A 22,543-nucleotide genomic window follows, 5' to 3' on the forward strand; every position below is an offset into this window, starting at 1 on the left:
TATAAATGTAGTCATTCATCTTTTATTGTTCACATGCTCACAAAGTACTCTTGAAGCAATACTGAGTTGTGTTTTTACCATGTCTACAGTGCAAGACAATTAAAACGTGCACTTTTGTAGCACGACCTTTCTTCACTGTCCTTCCTCCTTTTATTCTTCTCCTCAGTCTGTCACCCACCCCCTACTTTCCTCACCTCATGGCTCAACTACTCTACCAACAAAGAGGGGCACATTGGCCCGGTCGCTCCACAGCAGGAAGATAAATGGGTGCAAGGCCGAGAAGGAATTATATGTGCGAGAGAAGGTAGTTGAGGTGACAGCCACGGCCTCCACCCCATGCTCGGTCAGCGCGAGGAGCCCTCTGTGTCGGACATCGTCCAGAACCAGCCTGTCTTCAGAGTAAAGGCCACACAGATTGGCATCCTCAAAGAGTGAAGACAGCCCTGGTGAGAGGGGATAAGTGTCAGCAGAGCCCACTCAAGGCCGTTAGTAGGCCTTAGAAAAGGAGCAAACCTAATTTCTTCATGAGCATTAACATGTCTGGCTCCACATCCAGTTTGATTTGGGGCAGAGTGACCTCGGTCTTCTGGGGGACCACTGTTTTCATTTTGTCCATCATCTGCCGCAGGGTGTCATAGGTCATACTGTCTTCCACCAGTTGCAGATCGTACACTGCGTTGGGCAGCAGGATGTAAAGGCTGCTGTCACCTGTCAGAGCGAACCTGCCCACCTGTTGCAGAAGGCCTCTTGTCAGTACTCAGCTCTGCCACAGCTTCTGAGCTCAAACCAAAGCAGCAACACAGAGATGTGTCCACAAAACAGATAGAAGCAGGAACACTGGACACAGGAACATTCTGCTGTCTGTTTCCTCATTAGCACATAAAGACTCCTCACAGACAGAATCCTCCAACTATCATCCATCCATAGGTGCCTATTCCAATATTACCATTTGAGCCTGTAGTCATACTAAAACTAGGTTATAGTTAACCAACAGTTAAAAGTTGACTTTGTAACTGTTGTTGTGGAGAGAACTCCTCCACAACTCAGATGTCTGTGTAAATTCTCAGTCATCCAGGTCATTGTATCCAAGGTAGTTTTTTCTCTGTCAACTGGACTGGGTTTCTTCTTTTGAAGACGTTTCGCCTTCTATCCAGAAGGCTTCTTCAGTTCTGAAATCGCTGGGGAGAGAGCTTGAAAATATATAGCCCCTGTGGACCATTTGCATGCTAATGATCTGGGTGGTCACCTGAGATCATTAGCATGCAAATGGTCCACAGGGGCTATATATTTTCAAGCTCTCTCCCCAGCGATTTCAGAACTGAAGAAGCCTTCTGGATAGAAGGCGAAACGTCTTCAAAAGAAGAAACCCAGTCCAGTTGACAGAGAAAACCACCTTGGATCCACAACTCAGAGAAATGGACTGGGACTCTGAGTCCCAGTCCATTTCTCTTATCATGCTTATCATGTACATCTTTAAACAAAATAAAATGGTGTGTTCATCTCCACAGCTCCTCCATGACTAAATAACTTTGAGGAGTAAATAAAAGGCGTTGGCTGCTAGTTACCTGTGCCTTTAGGGCATTGTCAATCATCGTGGCCAACAGGTAGTCACGGTGATGAAAGACCGGCACCGACACCAGATCACCATTGAGTTTTGAGAACAATGCTTTCCTGGGTTTCAAATTAAACTTGAGTTTCCACTGACCTGATAGACAGAGAAATAAAAGTTGTGAGCCCTCAGCAGCTTTACAGGCTCAAATTCAAATGTTCCTTACTCACCTTTGAAGGAAACTGCATTGAGAAACATCAGCTGTGTGCTGGGGGACACCGAGTCAACCAGATGCTGGATTTTATTGTTGGTCTTATTTGCCACCCAGCTGTTGATCATATATGTGTTTTCTTCGCTGGTTTCCAGTAGCCTTGTGGGAACCGATTCATAGAACTGGATGGACTGGTTGGTGAAAGACTCACTGAGAATCATCTCTGGGGCAGAAAAGAGGTCACTGTCACATGGACATTTCTCCAAATCCATCCCAGTCGACAATTTTTGCAGTACTTGGGTGATAGTAGATCTGTGAAGACATTTGCAAAGAACTGGCCAGTTTCTCTCTCAGCTTAGCCATCTGGAAGTGAACACAGCTGAAGTCATGGGGGACAGCCAGCGCTCTCTCGATGGCTCTTTGGGTTATGTCTCTTGCTCCTGGAGGGAACGGGATGAAGCGAACAGTCATGCACTTTAATTCAATACCAAAACAGCCAGACATGTTTTATTAACCCCCAAAAAATGTGATCCACAAATTCAATGTAACAACCCTAATCACCAGTGAATGACCTCCCACTGTGAATTTCTGCTCTTTGCCTGCAGCTCACACAATCAAAGCATTTTCATATTTTCCTGACATGCTGGTGTAGCTGCTCTCAAGGTTACAGAACCTCATGGTGATGGAGGCCAATGTCATTCAGTGCAGCTTCCTACCTAACAGCAAATGGGAGAGCAGTGCGCTGATGCTCAGTGGAGACAAAAGTAAGTTATTAGAAAGCTGTGACTCTCTGACGAATGAATAGAGCTTCATGGAAAACTCAGCCATGGATTCTTGCAACACAGCTTCACCAGTGTGATCCTCCTGGTCATGGCAGGGATTCCAGGCTGCAGTCCATTCTCCACATGAGTATGGAACAGGAGTGGGGGCAACTGTGAAAGAGAAAAATACAAGGTTTCAAATGTCTTTACTTTTAATTAAAACTCCTTTAGCACTTTAAAGATCATCCACCCCATCACCAGCAGACACATCAGTGTTTTTAGGGTTAAATGTTTAGAATGATCCTAAAAATGAAAATTGCATTAAATGGCCTCAAACCAAATAGAGTGTTCACTATTTTAAACAGAACATTAAAAACACTCACAAATAAACACTTATTCACTGACACTAACCGATGTATTAACCTATGAGGGAAATCCTCTTATAGTAAAAAAAAAAACCAAACACCACATTTTATCAATGATTTACAAAAGCTTATAACTCACAAACTGATCCTTGCAGTTTTAAAATGTCATCATTTGCTAATAGCTGACTTGCAAAATGCAAATCAAATGTTGACTTTGGTTATCTTATTGTAAACAGACGGTTTTAACAAGGACACCGTGCACATAATAAATTCATGGCTTGAAAGAAATCATAGCTGTTATAAGTTAAATAAAAGCAGTTTGTTGATAAGTATATGATATATAGTCAGAGAGTCAAGTAGGGAGTATGCAAAAGGATTCAAACATGCCTCCCTGACAGATAACAGTAAGGTATCCTTCAGTGCTTTATGAAATGAATCCTGAATAAACAAGGTTATTAATTTACCTTTAACTGTAACTCGTACAACGCTCAGCTCCTCCCCCTCAGGTGATTCACATCGGTAAGTTCCAGAATCCTCCATGAGCACATTTGTGAATTTGACTGACTGGTCCTGGTCCAGAGGGTAAATTTGCTGCACTCGTTCCAGTTCATCCAAGGGCTCTTTGCTGAAATGTAGCAGTGTCTTCTGGCCAATGCCTGTCTCTTTGTACCACAGCGCATTGGCCAGGATTTGGCTGGAATGAGGGAAATAGCAGGGCAGGTAAATGGTGGAGCCTTGGGCAGCGTTAATGTCATAGGCGAAAGAGGCTGCCAAAAGACACAAACAAGAATTTTGTTGCACCACTCGTTGCACCTTCACACACATTTCGCAAAGCACATGAACAATGAAAAATACACGATACTGCATGTTTCTCACCAATGACTGCGATATCATATGTCCTTACTATGTCCATGTTGATGTACTTCACCAAACACGCATACTGGCCTTGGTGAGCAGCAGTTATGGGGGAAATTGAGAGATACAAGCCATCCCTCTTAATACGGACTGAGTCTGACACAGCAGCACTTAAATTTACACCTGTCATTTAAAAAGAAGTTAAGCATAAAACAATTCTTGATGACAAATACTGGCAGATGAACTAGTAGTAATAACCATTGAATGTCCAGCTTGCAGGTGCTGTAATAAACTCTGTCACAGCTGAGAGACAGGGCAACTCCAAAGAGGAACCAGATGTCACTTGAAGATGTGTGCATAAAGAATGCTAAAGAGAACAATGGAGTTAAAAAGCTGCTGGGACTGATGGGTAACTAAAGATACCTCTGTTATGGTTACCTCAAAAATGAGCTGTAGCAGGAAGCAGAGGGTGGCCTGGAACCTCATCTGAAACACAGCAAAGGGCAAATGTGCTTGATATCATGATGCATGAGGGCATTTCAAAGAAAGAAAGAAAGAAAGAAAGATTTTTTTGATTTTTACACAAACACTTTATTTACAAATTTCACACCCTGTTGACAACACAATAGTGACAATAAAGTAAGATAAACAGAATTCAACAAAAAACAGTAACTCCACAAGGAGTTTGTTCAATGTGCAATTAATATTCAACGTTTAAAAAAAAAGTGCAGTGACTCTCTCATATTCATCGCACACTTGAAATATAGTCTCTCGCCCGGAACAGAAACGGGCACTGGTCTGACACAGAGATCCATCCTAGAGAGGGAAACGGTGGTGGCTCGTCATGCAGGCTCCAGCAGGGGGGGGCTCCGTCCCTTCCCAGCCAGACAGCCTACAAGCTGGTGCTCTTGCTGGACAGTTCTCTGAGCTGTTTCCTCGTTTTGCCCATGTGCTTCCTCAACCGAAAGATCTCGGGATCGGTCAGGTCCGATGCAGCTCTGTGTTTTATCCAGTGGCTGGCCGAAGAGGAGCTTGTCGGGGAAATATACCCCCAGGTCAGGGCCCCTCATACCTTTGGTCCTTGTAAGGAAAGTCTTGATCATACCTGGGGGGTACAAATCATCCCTCTCACTGTCTACCACCGTGTTTGACAGTTCACTGCCATCAGATGTGTACTCCTGGTCACTGTCTGTGGCAGCGGCTGCATCCTCCAGCCGCCCAGCTTCTTTGTCTCCACTGTCCTTGATGACATTTTTTTGTTTTCTGCACCGCTTTGCAGGAGCAGGCCTCCATTCAGACACCCCCCCACTGCCCTCACTTGTACCCGCACCTCCCTCGCCCAGCTTACCTGTACTCACACCCACCTCACCCTGCTCAACTGTACTCACGCCTACCTCACCCGGCTGGCCAGCCACTATCCCTGGCACCCCACTTCACCTACTGCTACACCCTGTTCACCGTTTTGACCCAAGTTTCTGGTCTCTCCTGCCTCACCCAGTTCAACCATTCCCTCACCAGTCTTCCCCAGTTCACCCAACCCGCACAACACTTCAATTTCCACCCCAGTTAAATCCCTTACCTCCCCTGTCTCACCACTCTCGCCACTCACCTCCACATTCTCATTCTCTCCACTCACCTCAGTCACACGAACACACTCACTCCCTTTTCCCTCCGCCTTCGACTCTGTTTGCGCTTCGTCCGGTACAGCGGGGGCCCCTCCGCACCGCACCACCGACGCCTCGCCGCCAGATCGGGCCGCGGCGGACTCCGCCGCCGGCGCGTCCGGGACCGGGCGGCTCGGACAAACCCTAGCGAGATGTCCCTCCTCGCCGCAGTTGAAGCATTTAAGGGCAGAGGAGGTTGCAAAAAGAACATAATCAAAGTCGTCGACGCGGACAACAAACCGATAATTAAATTCCTCTGCCCTGATGTTCAGAATCATGTGCACCTGTCTGCGGTGAGACACTACGTGTCTCAACAATGGCGACCTGCAGCCCGATAGTAATTTTCTATTGGGGGACACCAGTTTCCCATGTCGGGACAGTTCTCTTGCCAGGAACTCGTCGCCGATGAACGGCGGCATGTTGGACAAGGTAATCCGTGCCGCCGGCTGCGTCAGCGGAGTCACCTGGACGAACTGCCCCCCACGGTGATCCCCGTCTCCACCAACCTGTTCGCCTGATCTACGTTCGATACGAACAGCACCACCGCCCTGTTCATACGGGCGGCGGACTTCACGGAGCTGTGGCCGATTTCCTGACCCACAGCCAGAGCCACCTCCTCCACACTGAGCATGGAGCCCGCTCCCACTTTCACCCCGTGTCTCCTGCTCAACCCGGTCAAGTTGGCGTTCGCCGCCATGACGGCCGCACGCGGTCAGCCGCACCACACACTCGTTAAACTATGAAGCAAATAAATATATACGAAACGCACAATAAAACAAACTATGTTCACAAACATTCACACTCACACAAAAAGGTCACAAATAGGAAAAACGCGTTTTTTTTCAGTCTCTCGCTCTCTCTCTCCCGCTCGCACTCCTTCCACCACCGAAAGAAAGAAAGAAAGAACGAAAGAAAGAAAGAAAGAAAGAAAGAAACTTACACTGGCATCCAGTCTGCTGTTTCTTTTTCCACTAATGCTTTTGCAGTTCCCAATCACTTCCCAAACCTTTTATATTCTGCAGTCCAGTGACTCATGTCTGATTGTTGATTTAGAGATGTTTGTTTGTTTATTGCAGATCTGCTGACTTGCTGGAAATCACATGATTTCGCAGATATTGGCAACAACTGGGAAACTCTATTTGTGCCCCCCCCCCCTATTCAAATCAAATCAAATCAAATCAAATCAAATCAATCTTTATTTATATAGCGTCTTTTACAATCAAAATTATTTCAAGGCACTTTCCAGAATCCCAGGGCTTAACCCTAGACAAGCAACAGTGGCAAGGAAAAACTCCCCTTTAACAGGAAGAAACCTTGAGCAGGACCAGGCTCATGTAGGGGGACCCTCCTGCTGATGGCCGGCTGGGTAGAGAGAGAGGAGAGGGGGGAGGACAGGTAGAGGATAGAATAGGTAGGAGAGGAGAGGAGAGGAGAGAGAGGAGAGGAGAGAGAGGAGAGGAGAGGAGAGGAGAGGAGAGGAGAGGAGAGGAGAGGAAACCATGACCCAGTGGGGTGACAGAGGCCTGTCAGGTGATCATGTTTCTGGACCCCGGCAGCCTTGGCCTATAACAGCATAGCTAAGATGTTAACCTAATGATTAGACGACCCCCTAAGTATAATTTGTCTGTCTATGATAGTAACTGGAACTACAGAATTAGTAACAATAAGCTTTTTCAAAGAGGTAGGTTTTCAGTCTGATCTTAAAAGTAGAGATGGAGTCAGCCTCCCGTACCTGGACAGGGAGCTGGTTCCATATAGCAGGGGGGGCTGGTAGCTAAATGCTCGGCTCCCCATTCTACTCCTAGAGACTCTGGGAACCACAAGTAGACCAGCATTCTGAGAGTGGAGCGGTGTATTGGGCTGGTAAGGTGTCACTAGCTCCTCCAGGTAGGATGGAGCTAGGCCTCTGAGGACCTTGTAGCTTAAAATAAGGTTTTTAAAAATTATTCTAAATTTAACAGGCAGCCAATGAAGAGTAAATGTAATGTTGAAAAATGTAATATTATAAATATCATACTGGTGTAATGGTGACATTAAATTCTCCTGGATTTTCTAAATGTTCAGCTGTTTCGTTAATTAGTAAACTAATTGTGAACAAATTGCCGAAGATTTCAAAATGTGTCTCTCTCTCATTTCGCCCGGATTTAACCTGACTACTTAAAAGTCTCAACTGTACTTTTTCGCAATAACTTTTTACCCTATTTATTTTTAAATTTTTATTTATTTTTAAAGTGTGTAATTTGTTTTCTCTGGACTGTCTGTAAGTCGATCGAGGAAATTGCGTTTGATTAAGTTGGCGGAAGAGCTTTGGGCGGAATCAGTCCTGATCAATCAAGTGCCGAGTGGGAAGGAAACAGCATTAGGAACTTATCTCAGAAGCTTCTCCGTAAACGTTGGGGAAACTTTATGTTTACCAGACACTTAGAGTATAAGTATGCAATCTGAGTTTTAACAGTTTAGTGTCGAGTTTGTACTTCCCCGAAAAAGGATTTCCCCGTTTCTCAAGATAGTAAGTCTTCATTCTGGTCATCTGATCATCTAGTGGAAAGTGCAACAATGGTAACAACTTTTCTAGTTATCAGTATCTGCCTAACTTTGAGGGCCAATCGATGCGACACTGTAACTTTTCCAAGTGCATGGTTACTTTTACTTTTTTCGCATGTTGCGTTTCACTTATTTACTACAATTAAATAATTTGAGATGTTCAGCTTATTTTAAGCGTGTTCGCGTACTTTAAATGTAAATAGACACGTCCAGGCACAGATGTCACGATCTGTAGTAATAATACAAGTGATTGAGACTACTGCTAATATTAATATATTTTGTTGCATATATATTGTATGTCACACATTATTGCATTTACGTATAGAAATCAGCAACATAAACAGGACTAGCAAAAACCACCTCCATATAATGGATCACTCATTAATCTGTAAACCTTTCTTACCCTCAGTGATCATCCGTCTTTAAGACTCCAGGGTGTAATAGGTGATCACCATGGCAACACAGTTCAGTATTGATGATGCATTTGTACTGGAGGGTGAGGAAGAGGGAACTGTGTCTGATGGTGAGGCAGAGGGATGGAAGGGTAGAGACAAAGACAGAGAAGGAGAGATGACCTTTGGTACTCTCAGTTTCTCTAAGCCTCAGCCTCACCAATCAGCTGCTGCCACTGGCTCCCTTGAACACAGCAACCTCAAATATCAGGTAAGCACCCACAGCTCTCATCAGTACACCCCCACCACTGAAAACTGAGACTCTCATCCTGTTGGTGCTTTAGAATCTTGAAAATGAAGACGTTCTGGGTAGCAATAGCAATTCATCTTTCAACAACATCTTCAAAATCAAGTGGGTCCAGTTGATATTCCAACATTGTCACTTTGCCTCCTACCCTCATGATCAAGGTATGAAATAAGATTTGTTGCTGTTTCCTCTGCAGCGACCCCGCAAATTTGTCTTACTGCAGCTCCCAGTGGTCTTTCAGCACCCTGAGCTCTGTCACACAGCTTTCTGCACACTGCTGTGGGTATGTACACACAAACCAGTCAGTCACACAAATGCATCAGAAAAACAGTTGCTGGAAAACAATATTTTCTGTAGGTGGGTGTCCCATCCGCTGGTGAAGAAAAACAGAAGAGTTGTACTTGCTTCATTCCTTCTCCTCGTTACAGGAGTCGGTGAGTCCCATCTGTTTATGTTTATCAGTCTAAAATCTATTAGCATGTTCACTTTTGTCCTCCTAATTGGTCATATTTCTCTTGTCGCGTGAATTATGTTTGACCACTTGACAGAGCAGCTTCTTATTTCTGTAAGAACAATGTCAAAGATTCATCCTGTGGTGGAGGAAAAGATGTTAGTGTGTTTGAGAAGAGTCAAATCATTGTCCTGCATCCACCAGAGAACATATCTAAGGAGATGGCAGAAACTACTAAAATTAGGTAAAGAACTGTCCAACATGTTATTGAAATCTGGAGGATAGTGGGGAACCAGCATCTTCCAGGAAGGAATGTGGTTGAAAAAATCCTTAATGATGAAAGGACCTGGGACTGAACAGCTGTGGAGCTTTAAAAACCACTGATCGGGGGGGGGGCTTCAGTTTGCTGGGGAGTATAGACTCTAAGAGCAGGGGTCACCAACCTTTTTGAAACCAAGAGCTACGTCATGGGTACCGAGTCGTGTGAAGGGTTACTGCTTGACACACTCCTCTAAAATAACAAATTGTGTGTGTGTGTGTGTGTGTGTGTTTTAGTTTTAACAATTCATAAACTATGTTGAACCATGTTTTAAAAAGTTATGCAACATTTTTAAAAAAAAAACAAAAACCTTTCACTCACTTTCTACCGCTTGTTCCTCCACTGAGGGTCGCGGGGGGACTGGAGCCTATCCCAGCACAATGGGCGGAGGCAGGGTACACCCTGGACTGGACGCCAGTCAATCGCAGGGCTAACACATATAGACACACAACCATTCTCTCTCACACTCACACCTACGGGCAATTTAGAGTTTCCAATTAGCCTAATCCCCAATCATGCATGTCTTTGGACTGTGGGAGGAAGCCAGAGTACCTGGATAGAACCCATGCAGGCATAGGGAGAACATGCAAACTCCACACAGAAAGTCTCCAATCAAGCCCAACCGGGGATCGAACCCGGGGTCTTCTTGCTGTGAGGCAACAGTGCTAACCACCACACCACCGTGCTGAATAAATCTTAACTGAACAAATCTACTGCAATTCTGCTCAAAATCTGTTACATTTTATAAACACACTTTTTAGCTCATGGGCCTTCTTTGACTGTAGAAAGCTTCCCAGTGGGTAGTTAGCATTGTAGCTTTCATGACGCGTAGTGAAGCGTCGCTCCACATTGTGCTGCTTCGCCGTCATCACAGTCGCCCCACAAATGCAACATACACACCTTCCTTTCACAGTAGTAAAAAATGATTTTTCCTCCCATTCACTTTGAAAATGATAAATTTACTGTCTTCTTTTTGCCATGTTTTTGGGGTAGAAAATTGCACTCCACTCACCATCTTCACTGCCCGCTAGTTTATTCTCCACAAGTGCAAAGGTTCTTTCATGCGCACAATACTGACCTTTGAACTAGGTCAGAGTTCACCTTCACTTTATTTATATTTTTATTTATTTTTAAGACATTGTCATTTTAAAATCTATGTAAATGCAGGTGTGATTTAAAAAAGAAATAGCGGTAGAAAAAATTTCTTAGACGCACCTCACTTGCGAGTTTTGCTATTTTTAGAACAGGCTTGCGGGCGACTCATGTGGTCATTGCGGGCGACTTGGTGCCCACGGGCACTGTGTTGGTGACCCCTGCTCTAGAGCAATGGAAGAAGGTCGTGTGGTCTGATGGGTCCCGATTTACCCTGTTCCAGAGTGCTGGGGCATCAGGGTAAGAAGAGAGGCAGATGAACCAATGCACCCATCATTCCCAGTGCCTACTGGGCCAGCCTGGGAGGCAAAGCTCTGATCTGGGGCAGGTACAGGTTCAGCAACATTATGGGCCCAAAGAATGAGGTCAGCTGACTACCTGAAGATACTGAAACACCAGATTCTTCTCAGTGGAGGTCTTCTTCCCTGATGATGTGGGCACATTCCAAGGTGACAATTCCAGAATTCCTGGGCTCAGATAGTGAAAGAGTGGTTCAGGGTTGATGAGATATCATTTCACACATGGATGGGCCTCCAGAGTCCAGACCTTAAGGATAAGGAAGAACTTTATTGCCAAGTATGTTTTTACACATACAAGGAATTTAACTTGGTGTTTGTTGCGTGCAGTTCAGACAAAATAACAACAATACAGTAAAATAAGAATAAAGATAAGGAAATATAAACAATAAGTATATTTACAATACAATAAGCATATTTAAAGTCCAGTATAAGGAAGTGAAAAGTGTCTTGTGCAGGGTGATGGTGGTGCGGTGGAGGAGAGTGCATGGTGCTGCTATATTGCACCGGGCCCATCAAATCAAATCAATCTTTATTTATATAGCGTCTTATACAATCAAAATTGTTTCAAGACGCTTTGCAGAATCCCAGGGCCTATCCCCAGACAAGCAACAGTGGCAAGGAAGGAGTCTCATGGAGTCTCATACTCGGGGAGGGGGAGGGGGCAATGTCTGTGGGGGTCCCGGGCCTTGTTGAGGAGGCCTGCCGCGGTGGGAAAGAAGCTGTTTTGGTGATGAGAAGTTTTGTTCTTGATGGACCTCAGTCTTCTGCCAGATGGGAGTGGCTCAAAAAATTTTAATCCCTCAACCTTTGGGTTGTGCTGGAGAAGCTTTGCGCAGTGGTCCGGCTCTCCCATAATCACTACAAGATCTGGGTAGAAAATTGATGCAACACTGGATGTAAATAAATCTCTTGACATTCCAGAAGCTTGTGGGAACAATGTTGGAGTGAGTGTGTCCTGAAGCTGAAGTGGGTCCAACCAAATATTAGAGCCTGACCTTTGTTGGGGCAGGCTGTGTACCTTGAAAGTTCAATATTAACAACAAAAGCAACTAATTACAGCATGAACTACAAAAAATTCCACAACTGATGTGTGTGTTACTTTCCTGGAGGAAACGCTCGGGATAATGATGTGTATCATTTTATTGGCAGATTCTGACAGTTTCTTTTTCTGACTGTGTAGCTCTTATTTTGACGGGCATTGTGATACAGCTGAACCCAGATGCAGGTAAGAGCTTGTTTGCCTTTTATTGTTGCTGTGCAACGTTGATGAGGCAGTCAGTTCAGGCCAAAGTCCTTTTCATCAAACAGTTTAATGTTTTGCAATCCTATGGCCAGTGTTCTCCTATGTCACCTCAAATTAATGACAAAAACTCTTGTGATAAATGTCAGCACTGGTTATCGTGAATATTGCTGTTAAAGTCACATTTTCTCAGTGCAATCATTCAGATTTTACCACTTTAAAAATCACATTATTCAGCTGTATTGAAGAACATGCTACCTCGTCGTTGTTATATAATATAGCATACACATAGCATTCACACTAAGATTGGCACCTGATACAATTGTTTCTTTAATCCTTGTGGACTACTTCCTCTGATGACTTACTTTCACTGGTATCACTTGTCACAGCTTAGTGAAACATAAACATTCACCGATTTGGTCTTTGGAGTGTCTGATTGTACCGAAGGCTACACTTAATGTAAGTGTCCTTGCAGGTGTTTCAAGTGCCATATTCTTTGTGCCTGGGTTGCTGCTGTTTATCCCTGGAGGTATTTGAAGACTACAGTTTGAGTATTTGAATGTCATATGTTCTCACTAGTAATGTCATGTGTTTCTTCCACTAGTGTATCATGTGATATACATCAGCTGTGCTGTACATGGGAGAAGAGGCTTCAAATTGTTCTATTTACCATATTTTGAAAAATGACGTTTTAAGAGATTGAGAATTGTCGCTACACATTTACTGCTTGCAATGATAAAAAGTGTGTTTTGTCATGTGACATTTTTTCTTGTCATTGTATTGACCACTACTAAATGAACCACTAAGTGACTGTGTTCCCACTACATGAACTGACACTGTTGTACATGAAAAGGGAGTCTGGTCTCACCAGTGTTTTATTTGTTGTGTGAATAATGACTGTGAAACTGCAATAAATTTGTATATTTTCATTTGTATTCTTAGACACATTGATTATTTTAAGGGGTCTATGGTGCAAGAATTTCACTCACATTTGCCCCTAACAGTTGATGTGTTTGAACTGGAACAATAATGTACAAACTGCAATACATCACGTATTGAACAATAAGGGACATAACTTAAAATACCGTTTTACCGAGTACAGTTTCATAATGAAACGGGGAAGTCTTGAGGGTTCTGACTTTCGAGCCGAGATGGTGATGACTATTATTACTAATGATATTCTATCAAAACTTTAATGTGCTTACACCTGTTATGTTTTTTCTGGGCTTATTTCAGTTTCAACATCGTTCAGAAATTGTGTCTCATGTAACTAAAATACAAACAGCACTTTCCTGCTTCACAGCAATTTTCTAATCGTGTCTAATTAACATTAATTAACATTGGAGGAACTGTTATTAACAACTGAAATGCAAGCAAACCTCTATAAAACTATGCTTTTCAGATTTTGAGTATTCATAACATCTAAAATCAAAAAACGTAAATTATTTTCCAAAATAATTGGTGTTCCACAGACCAGTTCCATTTTTCTGCTGGTGTCACACAGTGAACTTCCTGGGATGGGAGGGCGCTGTGACGACTCACGAAAGATGAGCTTCGGCAATAATCGTCATTTATCGGAACCCGACTTGGTGAAAGATGGAGGAGGAGGCTCGCAAGCTTCTTGAAGAAGGAATAAGAAAGAAATTGATCAGTCCAGGCAAAGCCGAGTTGCCAACATTTGCAACTGGAACTAAGGTACAGCTATATATTTTAGAGGATTAGCGTGCATCAGTCTGAACTGAGTAAAGAAAGTCGACGAAGCATGTTTCGAAATGCTAGCTGCAGCTAACTATCGGCTATCTGAGCTAACACATAGCTACATTTATTCGTCGAATGGATTTGGCTTGCAAACGTATCTTACAGCTAAGTAGCTCTGTTGCCTTTGTGTTTATTTCATTCTAGCTTTTGTCTGGCAACCTTCTTATCCTAGTTTTGTTCTTTCTCTTATTTTTCATCTAATGTACAGAGAGGAGGGGGTGGGACAGGATTTGATTCTGAATGCTGATTGGTTGCTTGACACGTCAGTCACTTATCCATCGCGGTGTCCTGTCGAATAACTGTAAAACTACACTAGTATTTAATGTATATAATATACATGGTACATGCTGTAGTTACTGTATATATATATATCATGTGCATCGTGTGCTCGATAAGGTGGTGTTCCACTACCGCACCAGTCGTTGTGATGGCAAAGTGTTGGATGACTCCAGGAAGATGGGAAACCACAGTAAACCCATGGAGCTCATTTTGGGCAAAAAGTTTAAACTTGCTGTGTGGGAGAGAGTGGTCGTCACCATGAGACCAGGAGAAGTTTCCGAATTTACCTGCGACACCAAGGTTATTGAACTGGTCAATTAAGTTCTATTGAATTTTGGGAATGTTCTTTTTTGTATTAATATTTTTTTTCACCACTCAGCATACAGCACTATATCCACTAGTGTCCCAGTCACTGAGAAACATCAGTGCTGGTAAGGATCCCCTGGAAGGTCAGAGGCATTGCTGTGGCATTGCACAGATCCACTCTCATCACTCTCTTGGGCACAAGGACCTGGATGAACTACAGGCAAATCCACAGCCTCTTGTTTTTACCATTGAGCTGTTGGAGGTGAGTAGGCAAGAGAAAGTCAGCTTGATATCAGCAGGTTGCACAAGATCCATTTCTTCTTAACCTAAAGATTGACACAGCGTCGCTCAAGGTTAATGGTCATCTCATCTAAAAGGTTTTTTTTCACCTCACAAGCCTTTTAAATGAGAGGCGAAAAATGAATCTGACAGGAGCATAGACATCTAGTTACCACCCCCTGAAGGTCTATGACCTGGATGACTGAAGGTACACTAAAATTGTCTCATAAATAATGGCACAGTTTTTCTTCCTTTTACGGCCCTGTTAACCACTTTATTTATTTCAGAATGCCTTCAAGACAGTATACAGTATTCTCATGTAAAGCTGGTTTGTTTCTGTTCGCTATGATTTATGGCATCTTGTTCATTAATTTCTGTTGTGACCAAGCTGCATCATTGCTACATTTGATTCATTATATTTACTCCATGTGCTGGATTCATATTAACCATTTTCACTTAATTGAGAAGCTGCTTGAAAGCAAAAGCACCACTTTTTAAAAAAAATAAAAATAATTGTATTTAAATTCAGCCATCAAGGGTTTAACAGGTGTAGTGTCCTCATAATAAATATCATTCCACAAGCTAGAGGTGCCACTGACCTTTGGAATTATTTTCTAGGCTCTGCCACCAGGATCATTCCAACTTGATGTGTGGGCCATGAACGATAAAGAGAAACTGGAGCTGGTACCTCAGATCCACGAGGAGGGCAACGTACTTTTTAAACAAGGCCGAGTCAATGATGCCATGGAGAAATACTATAATGGCATCGCTTGCCTTAAAAATCTACAGATGAAGGTGAGGACATAGTTAATGACCACTATCTATTTGACCCAACACCCACTTCAGATTATTACCTTTGGTTGCATTGGCTGCACTTTTTGTTAAACTTTTATTAAACCTAAACCTAAATCCTCAGGAACATCCCGGAGATGAGGCATGGTTAAAATTAGACCATATGATCACACCGCTGCTTCTCAACTACTGCCAGTGCAAGTTACTCCAAGGCCAGTACTACGAAGTCATCGAGCACTGCACCTCTTTGCTCTTTAAATACGACGGTAAGATGAAACTATCCCATTGCTTCTTCAGAATGGTTTCAAAATCCATAGCTAAAGTCGCTCTGACACGACTTTGTTGAAATATAAATTAATCTTCATTTACCCAAAACGTGGGAATAAACCTGAACTATTTGGGCTTGGGTTCATCAAGAATTCCAATCACCAGTATTCTTGTACCATTTGAAGAAACTCCATTTTGTGCCACAGATAATGTAAAGGCCTTATACAAGCGGGCCAAGGCCCATGCTGCAGTCTGGAATGAGAGAGAGGCCCGAGCAGATTTTGCAAAGGTGCTGGAGCTTGAACCTTCTCTGGAACCGTCTGTTGCCAAGGAGCTCAGGATCATGGAGGAGAAGATCCGCATCAAAGACAAAGAGGAAAAGGATCGATATAAAGGCCTTTTTAGAGCACCATCTGCCACTGCCATGACAGTAAGTCCTGCAAAAAATGTTCCACAGTAACGACCATTATAAACATTTGGGTGTCTGACCTTTGATTTCCCACAGGGGTGAATGTCGCCACAGCCTGGAAGATGCCTGCCAATTTCAACAGTTGGAGGAAACAAACATTAACTTTTCTAGTGTTGCATTTACACACCCAAGCCAAACACTCTCCCCCTAGAATTCACTTTTCTTTTGTCTAAAAAACCAACCAAAAAAAAATCAGAACTAGCATTTTAAAAAGAAAAGTACTTGCTGCAGAGATTTTATTTCTTTTCAATTTGGGACCAGTAGAGAAAAGCTTTATCTCCTGATATGTTGTTATGGTCCCATTTCAGAGTGGAAGAAAAAACCCTGTAATGTTCATTTTTGGTCTTGCATTGGTTACATCAGGTTGTAATCATCTGTGTTGGACCATCAGAGGCTTCCTCATCATCCTGAGACTCACTCTTTCACTCTTCCAAGATGACAATCATTGTGTTACACATACTTAATGTATGCTGTCCCATGTTATTTCTTTATTGTATCATTATATTACTGTACCTTACGTTTGTATAGATGTATGCAATGTACAACATTTGTCGTTATCACGCTTAATTGAATTTTTCATATGAGGCTGAATGGAAATGTTGCATTTGTGATAATGTAATTGCAAATAAACATGTATATCCTCAGATTTCAATGTATTCTGACTGTTGTCACACATTGTCCTTCAAAAGGAAGCAGGTAAGCATTGACCCTGAGGCTATATTTACTTAATACATTCAAACACAACAGGTGTGACACCAATTCCATTACAACCTACAATTCATGTGCCACAAATAAGTCACAATGTTTTTTTCCCTGTTATTTAATTAAGACATACATACCGAAATTCAAAAAATCTGGTTTACAAAATTTCTATACTAAAATTCACAGAGATGTCGGAAATTCTTGTGATGACAAATGTCTAATGTGCATTTATACTATAAAATCTGAAAATGGGGATGGTCAAAAAAATTAGCAGCTTAGTGGTCAAAAGAGAAACGGGGCACAGGCTGGAAAGTCAAAGTCTTTGATCAGGTGCCATCATCAAAAGGCTGGTACGTTGAGCAGAGGACAAAGACCTTATTTCAAAATAGATATAAAACTTCTTAGCAATAGCCTGCTGTAAGATTCAGAAAGTTTGTGGCTGAACCAAGGAAAAAAGTGGAAACGACGCATATAATGCATGTATAAAAGTCTTGGGAGGAAAGATGGAGGAGCTGTTGAATGGACGATCTAGATGTGGGCCTGTTTTATACGGGAGAAAATGAAGGGTGAAGGAGATCTTTCCAAAGGGTTATGTGCGGGCGCTTCTTTCCGTCTCTGCAAGACACTCCCTGACCAGTGCACGTGCATGGATGATACCTGAATAACAGACAAGGTGCAGGGAGACAGAAATGCCGCATTCATTCATTCATTCTTTAAGCCCATTTAAATCCAACCAAGGAGGGTCAAGAGCAGAAACGTATATAATGCCACACTGATGTGCTGCTGTTGCTTGTCAACAAGCCATTTTCACGTGCATTTAATAAAGTCTTCAGTAAAAAGTGGCAGCACTAAAGAGATGAAGTTTACCTCTCTTTAGCCTCTCCATCGCACTCTTGCTGCCGGCGTAAGTGGGCCGTATCTCCCGACTCATTTCCTCAATAACAGACAGAAGTTCGCTATAGGTGGAACCTTGCGAGACCTTGACAGGCTTTGTATAGAAACAAAGTTTGGGGTGGAAACAAGAGAGATCTGTCACAACCTGCCACAGCAAAGACTTTTGGATGAGGATGACAATACAAGGGTTCATCAGGAATGACTGATCCACATCTGACTGGTTTCCTCAACAGTTTTTCTGAACAAATTCTAATCTTTAAATCTGTGTACCACTCCTGTCATCACCAACCAAGCAGTTGATCATTTTCACTAACACACCAATAATCACATAACATCTGCTGGAGGCGTCTTTAGCATCTACAATTTAAAATAACAAGCTTTAGGCACAGTATACACACCTGAACAAAACCCATGGAGGGGGGTCCAAAATCGCTGAATGCAGGTCTAAAGTTTGATGATGAGGGTAAAGACGGAGAGGGCACAGAAGAGCCTGGATAAACAGAACACACCTCAATGAAAACACCCTCATTTGAATGGTAGATTTCTTAATATTGAGGTTTTTGTTCCTTTGGCCTCAGTTTAAAATTAGCAACATTGGAACACAGACAGTCAATTTCTACATTTGCAATTCTTTGACCTGGTGGTGTGTGGTTGGAGCCGGTTGGTGCAGGAGCTATGGGTTTATAACTCATGGTGATATCAGGTGACAACTCCCCGTATGACGTACCACTTCCTTTGGTCACGTCAAATCTGTGCTTATTCAGCTTTAGTGTTGGTGATGGACTCCTAAGAACTGACACAATCAAAAACAACACAGACAAATAAATTTTATTCATACAATGGCTTTCTTCTGGCACCATACAGAACCTACCCCCAAAACATGCCAGTGGGAGGAAAAAACCCTTTGCCAGAAGGAAGCAAGTGAGAAGAAACCACTGACCTCTTACCACATGCAGCTAAACATATAAAACAGGGGACATGGGGATTGAACATGTCACCATGTTTGCAAATAATGTTGCAGTAATAAATTTCTATTTTCTTATTATAACCACTGTGCAAAGCTATGCCCCCAAGTGGCAACCCTAAAATAGTTATGACTTTGTTTGTAAAGTGATAACAGAATCCCCTTTTCAAAAATTTTAATTAAGAGAGTTTATATAATTTGCCAATAAAACATTATCTTAAATATTTTTCTGATCCCTGTGACTGATGTGTGGATGCTTTATCATGTTCCAACAGTACTATTCTTGCCTGTGCAGCCACATTTGTACAAAAACTGCTGACTGCTCACATTTCCATGCAGATATCAACAATGAAGGCAGAACAATGAATTTTGCTCTTTGCAAGTTTATTTTCATGCTGAGGGACTTTGTAATCAATTGCTATTGTGCTCACTCTTCATAACATTCTGGTCTGTGCAATTTAGAATCAAATAAATGGAGCTAGCAGACACTGCGAAAATTAATATCCATTCAAAGTAATTCCAAAACATGTTTGACCCTGACTGTATAGCAAACGCACTGTAGTCTTCCTGGCCTCTAGATGCTGCTGGCATTAGAAGAGAATATACGAAAAGGCCTTCAACTCTAAGCCTTTTATCTGCTTCCTTTATGCATATTTTTTCTACTAAAGCGAGGACGGGCATACCAGGCCCTGTAATGACGGGCTATCTGCATAAAACAACTTTAAATTGCGTCATAGCGAAGGCTGCTTATCTGGAACACCTTAGATGTTGACTTCAGTCAAATTTTAATATTTCATTCATTTATGGTGGTGTACAAGTGCAAAACAAAATTTAAATAAAATGACTTCACATAAGATTAGACAAAAGTACATGTCTCAGTGTCAGAAGAATGAGGCCTCTTTACTTACCTGAGTAGCGTCCTAACTAGCTTATACTGAACAAATTCTCAACTACTTATACTACTCGAGAATTTGTTCAGTAGTTATTACCGCCTAAAACCAGTCTTTAGAAGGTGCATTCCGTTTACTGTTGATTTTCAGTTTCTGTCGTTTAATCGGACATAAAAAGTCCGAAAGGAATACAACCATATGTCATGAATAATATAGCACATAAAGCGAAGATCAAAGAAGATTGTGATTAAATGGAAGATACGTTTACGGAGACAAAAGACACGGTGATCAATAAAAGACTTGTTCATCATTTCAGCTGTTTACTTCATTTCACTTCATATAACCGTACAAAAATATATACTGCTTTTAACTCGGGCTAGAGTTTAGATGAATGGGAAATGTTTGAATGCAGAGGAAGCGCGTTTCCAGCTGTAAAACAATAGCTGACGTTAGCTCAGGAAGGTGGCAGTTGACTACAACTTGTTAGCATTAGCCACATTAGCTTGCTTTCACCGGTTAGCATAATAATGAGTAGTGCGCAGAAAAGAACAGTGGCTGTGCTACCGATCTGTCAATAGTGTGTGACAAACTCTGGTATGTGACCATGTTAACACAGTGGGAGGAAACAAAATATGTTTTAGTTACCTTTGAGTAGACTTCTTACAGCTTCTGTGTGAAGACAGACCAGGGTCTTTCTGTGCGCGCCAATCTGCGCAGATGCGGAAGTCTGTGTCGTTCTCTTTACGCAACAACCGGTTTGACGTCACATCAAAACAGGCCAAAAATCTGAAACCTTTATCTTTTCATGTAAAAAATGTACACCCAAAAAGTGTAATTTGTGTCCCTGAGATTGGTTTAATAAGCATTATCATAAATGGAAATATGGTGTGTGATTTTATCCCAGCACTCACATAGGTTCAATTTAGTCTTTACTCATCTGCCAAAACAAGCATGTATCGATTTCAGAGACCAAACAGTGAAGTAAATGCTGAACACTGTTTGAGCTGTATTTACAGTCTTTTAAAATAACAGAGGTTTGTGAATGATGTGGCCTGCCTCCTGGCCAAGCTAACTGAAGCCTGGGCCATCCTGGAGGAAAAAGCTGGAGTCTGGGAGGACATCGATGAGGCCAAGGAGAAGGACTACAGATTGGTCGAAACAATACTGGCAAACTGGTGCCTCAAGAGGGAGGTTGGTTGGTTGACATACCTCTGCAGCGTCAAATGATGGCTTTTGGACAGTGCCTCTGGAGAAGCAAATCAAGACAGTGGCAACTCTGAGGCCCAGAGAGTGTGTTCCAACTGCAGGGGATCACACTTGTCAGCTTCCACAGGAAGGTCTACGCTAGGACACGGGGGGAGGAGAATTTGGCCAATATTTGCACCCCGGGTTCACAAGGAACTATGGGGTTTCCGTGCCAGTCGTGGAGCACTAGCCAGCTCTATACCGTCCACAGGGTGTTTGAGGGTTCATAGGAGTTTGCAGAACCAGTCCACATGTTGCTGACCTGGAAAAGGTGTTGGACTGTGTCTCTCATGGTATTCTGTGGGGGAGTGCTCCAGGAGGATAAGGTCCGTGGCCCTCTGCTGTGTGTCAGGGCTAAAAAAAAAAAGACCTGACTGTTTTTTCCTTCTGCTGGACCAGAATGCTGCCCACAGCATACTCCTGTCTGTTGTTTGGCAGCAGCTGATATAGACTTCAGCCCTAAATGTACAATAAAAGAGAAAAAAAGCCTTTTTGACATTGTTCAGAGAAAAGTTATCCAAGTTATCCAAGGTCAGAGAAAAGTATTGCTCCAAAAATGTTTCACAAAATAAAATTTTTGCTGATTTGTTTCTGTTAAGACTTTTTAAATGCAACTTTTTAAAATCCAACTCATCACAGGGCTAACCATAATGTATAGGACAGACAACCATTCACATCCATTCGTCAGATGAGTTCAGATTTGCCAATGTATGTATACCCCTAATGCATATCTTTGTAATGCAGTAGTACCTGGATGCAGGTGTGGGAAAACATGCAAACTTCACCCAGGGAAGCTCCTCGTCCAGGAACCCAGTAGTTATATTATAACACAGACTGACTACAGGCTCTTTTGTAGCAACTCTATCAGTCAAATAGAAGTTTGATGTTCACATTTATGATAATACGGTTCCATGTTTTAAAGAATGTGTTAATATAAAGAAATTGATAGAGAGCGGATTGTTCCGTGCTTTGCCCCAGGAGTTAGTGTGACCTGCCTTTTAAATTGCATATCTTTTGTTCATCACCCAGATATTGCAAAAGGAAATATTGTGTCTCAATCTGCTTTCCGCATTGTTCCACTTGTGATGTTCTATGTTTTAGTGTGACAGTAGCAGTAAAGAAATTTTTATTAAAGTAATGCAGATTAAGTAATATTTTTAATACCTAAAACAATATCTGTCATCAAATTGTATAATTCACTGCAAAGGTGACATATAGGACCTGCAGCATTTTTTGAAGTGGAACAAAGGGCTCCAAGTCTCAATCCTTGACCCACATACTGGAAGATGTCCTTCCATTTGGGGAAACATGACATTCAACCGTGTGGACACGTAGAGCTATGACAGAAACCTCCGTCAGCAGCTTAAGTGGGATGATATCACACTGGCACATCTCAACAATAGACAAAGAAGCAAGCAGGAAATCAAGTGAGAACAAATCAATTTACATTAATGAAGAAAAACAAATGGTGCAAATGCAGAATGCATAAAGTAAATGGCAGCCATCACATGGGGATGATTACTTTCTCACTAATTAGTGTACTCAAACATATTGAGTCTAGTTCCACCCTTTCAGCACTAACCCAGTGT

At 42.4% G+C, this 22,543-nt stretch overlaps 4 protein-coding genes across 5 annotated transcripts; 2 read left to right on the forward strand and 2 right to left on the reverse strand.

The window, feature by feature from the left end:
* Positions 1 to 6: 6 nt before the first annotated feature.
* On the reverse strand, positions 7 to 6,164 carry serping1 (serpin peptidase inhibitor, clade G (C1 inhibitor), member 1). Its single transcript, XM_057036258.1, has 11 exons — positions 5,378 to 6,164; positions 4,180 to 4,227; positions 4,000 to 4,108; positions 3,763 to 3,924; positions 3,351 to 3,653; positions 2,477 to 2,692; positions 2,057 to 2,200; positions 1,780 to 1,983; positions 1,566 to 1,705; positions 514 to 730; positions 7 to 443 (listed from the first exon to the last, which is right to left on the reverse strand). Exons 1-11 carry the CDS (start codon positions 5,822 to 5,824, stop codon positions 196 to 198), a joined length of 2,238 nt encoding a protein of 745 aa, XP_056892238.1. The 5' UTR covers positions 5,825 to 6,164; the 3' UTR covers positions 7 to 195.
* A 1,551-nt stretch (positions 6,165 to 7,715) lies between these two features.
* On the forward strand, positions 7,716 to 13,044 carry tmem134 (transmembrane protein 134). 2 transcript variants are annotated; one of them, XM_057036229.1, is made up of 8 exons: positions 7,716 to 7,964; positions 8,359 to 8,612; positions 8,686 to 8,753; positions 8,845 to 8,931; positions 9,006 to 9,082; positions 12,050 to 12,094; positions 12,585 to 12,638; positions 12,714 to 13,044. In XM_057036229.1, the coding sequence occupies exons 2-8, from the start codon at positions 8,403 to 8,405 to the stop codon at positions 12,794 to 12,796; spliced, it is 624 nt and encodes a 207-aa protein (XP_056892209.1). In that variant the 5' UTR covers positions 7,716 to 7,964; positions 8,359 to 8,402; the 3' UTR covers positions 12,797 to 13,044. The 2 variants fall into 2 exon arrangements, with proteins under 2 accessions (XP_056892209.1, XP_056892211.1); XM_057036231.1 differs by having other exon boundaries at positions 7,719 to 7,914.
* Positions 13,045 to 13,645: 601 nt separating this feature from the next.
* Positions 13,646 to 16,905, forward strand: aip (aryl hydrocarbon receptor interacting protein). The gene is made up of 7 exons (XM_057036228.1): positions 13,646 to 13,804; positions 14,264 to 14,446; positions 14,526 to 14,714; positions 15,350 to 15,526; positions 15,648 to 15,789; positions 15,997 to 16,220; positions 16,296 to 16,905. The coding sequence occupies exons 1-7, from the start codon at positions 13,706 to 13,708 to the stop codon at positions 16,299 to 16,301; spliced, it is 1,020 nt and encodes a 339-aa protein (XP_056892208.1). The 5' UTR covers positions 13,646 to 13,705; the 3' UTR covers positions 16,302 to 16,905.
* Positions 16,906 to 16,956: 51 nt separating this feature from the next.
* On the reverse strand, positions 16,957 to 20,450 carry cdk2ap2 (cyclin dependent kinase 2 associated protein 2). Its single transcript, XM_057036232.1, has 5 exons — positions 20,355 to 20,450; positions 18,493 to 18,648; positions 18,254 to 18,345; positions 17,829 to 17,949; positions 16,957 to 17,618 (listed from the first exon to the last, which is right to left on the reverse strand). The coding sequence occupies exons 2-5, from the start codon at positions 18,545 to 18,547 to the stop codon at positions 17,551 to 17,553; spliced, it is 336 nt and encodes a 111-aa protein (XP_056892212.1). The 5' UTR covers positions 18,548 to 18,648; positions 20,355 to 20,450; the 3' UTR covers positions 16,957 to 17,550.
* Positions 20,451 to 22,543: the final 2,093 nt, after the last annotated feature.

Source organism: Takifugu flavidus, chromosome 6 (assembly GCF_003711565.1).
Source record: "Takifugu flavidus isolate HTHZ2018 chromosome 6, ASM371156v2, whole genome shotgun sequence".
In the NCBI taxonomy this organism is placed as follows: Eukaryota; Metazoa; Chordata; class Actinopteri; order Tetraodontiformes; family Tetraodontidae; genus Takifugu; species Takifugu flavidus.

Coding starts and splice junctions, on each gene's coding strand:
- tmem134 (XM_057036229.1), top strand. CDS start 8,403: ATGGCAACACAGTTCAGTATTGATGATGCATTTGTACTGGAGGGTGAG. Junction 8,932..9,005: donor CTTTCTGCACACTGCTGTGG/GTATGTACACAC, acceptor TATTTTCTGTAG/GTGGGTGTCCCATCCGCTGG. Junction 9,083..12,049: donor TCTCCTCGTTACAGGAGTCG/GTGAGTCCCATC, acceptor CTGACTGTGTAG/CTCTTATTTTGACGGGCATT.
- cdk2ap2 (XM_057036232.1), bottom strand. CDS start 18,547: ATGAGTTATAAACCCATAGCTCCTGCACCAACCGGCTCCAACCACACA. Junction 18,346..18,492: donor CTCCAACCACACACCACCAG/GTCAAAGAATTG, acceptor CTGTTTATCCAG/GCTCTTCTGTGCCCTCTCCG. Junction 17,619..17,828: donor GATGGAGAGGCTAAAGAGAG/GTAAACTTCATC, acceptor TCTGTTATTCAG/GTATCATCCATGCACGTGCA.
- serping1 (XM_057036258.1), bottom strand. CDS start 5,824: ATGCCGCCGTTCATCGGCGACGAGTTCCTGGCAAGAGAACTGTCCCGA. Junction 3,925..3,999: donor TGCAAGCTGGACATTCAATG/GTTATTACTACT, acceptor TTTAAATGACAG/GTGTAAATTTAAGTGCTGCT. Junction 3,654..3,762: donor ATATGATATCGCAGTCATTG/GTGAGAAACATG, acceptor GTCTTTTGGCAG/CCTCTTTCGCCTATGACATT.
- aip (XM_057036228.1), top strand. CDS start 13,706: ATGGAGGAGGAGGCTCGCAAGCTTCTTGAAGAAGGAATAAGAAAGAAA. Junction 13,805..14,263: donor CATTTGCAACTGGAACTAAG/GTACAGCTATAT, acceptor GTGCTCGATAAG/GTGGTGTTCCACTACCGCAC. Junction 14,715..15,349: donor TTACCATTGAGCTGTTGGAG/GTGAGTAGGCAA, acceptor ATTATTTTCTAG/GCTCTGCCACCAGGATCATT.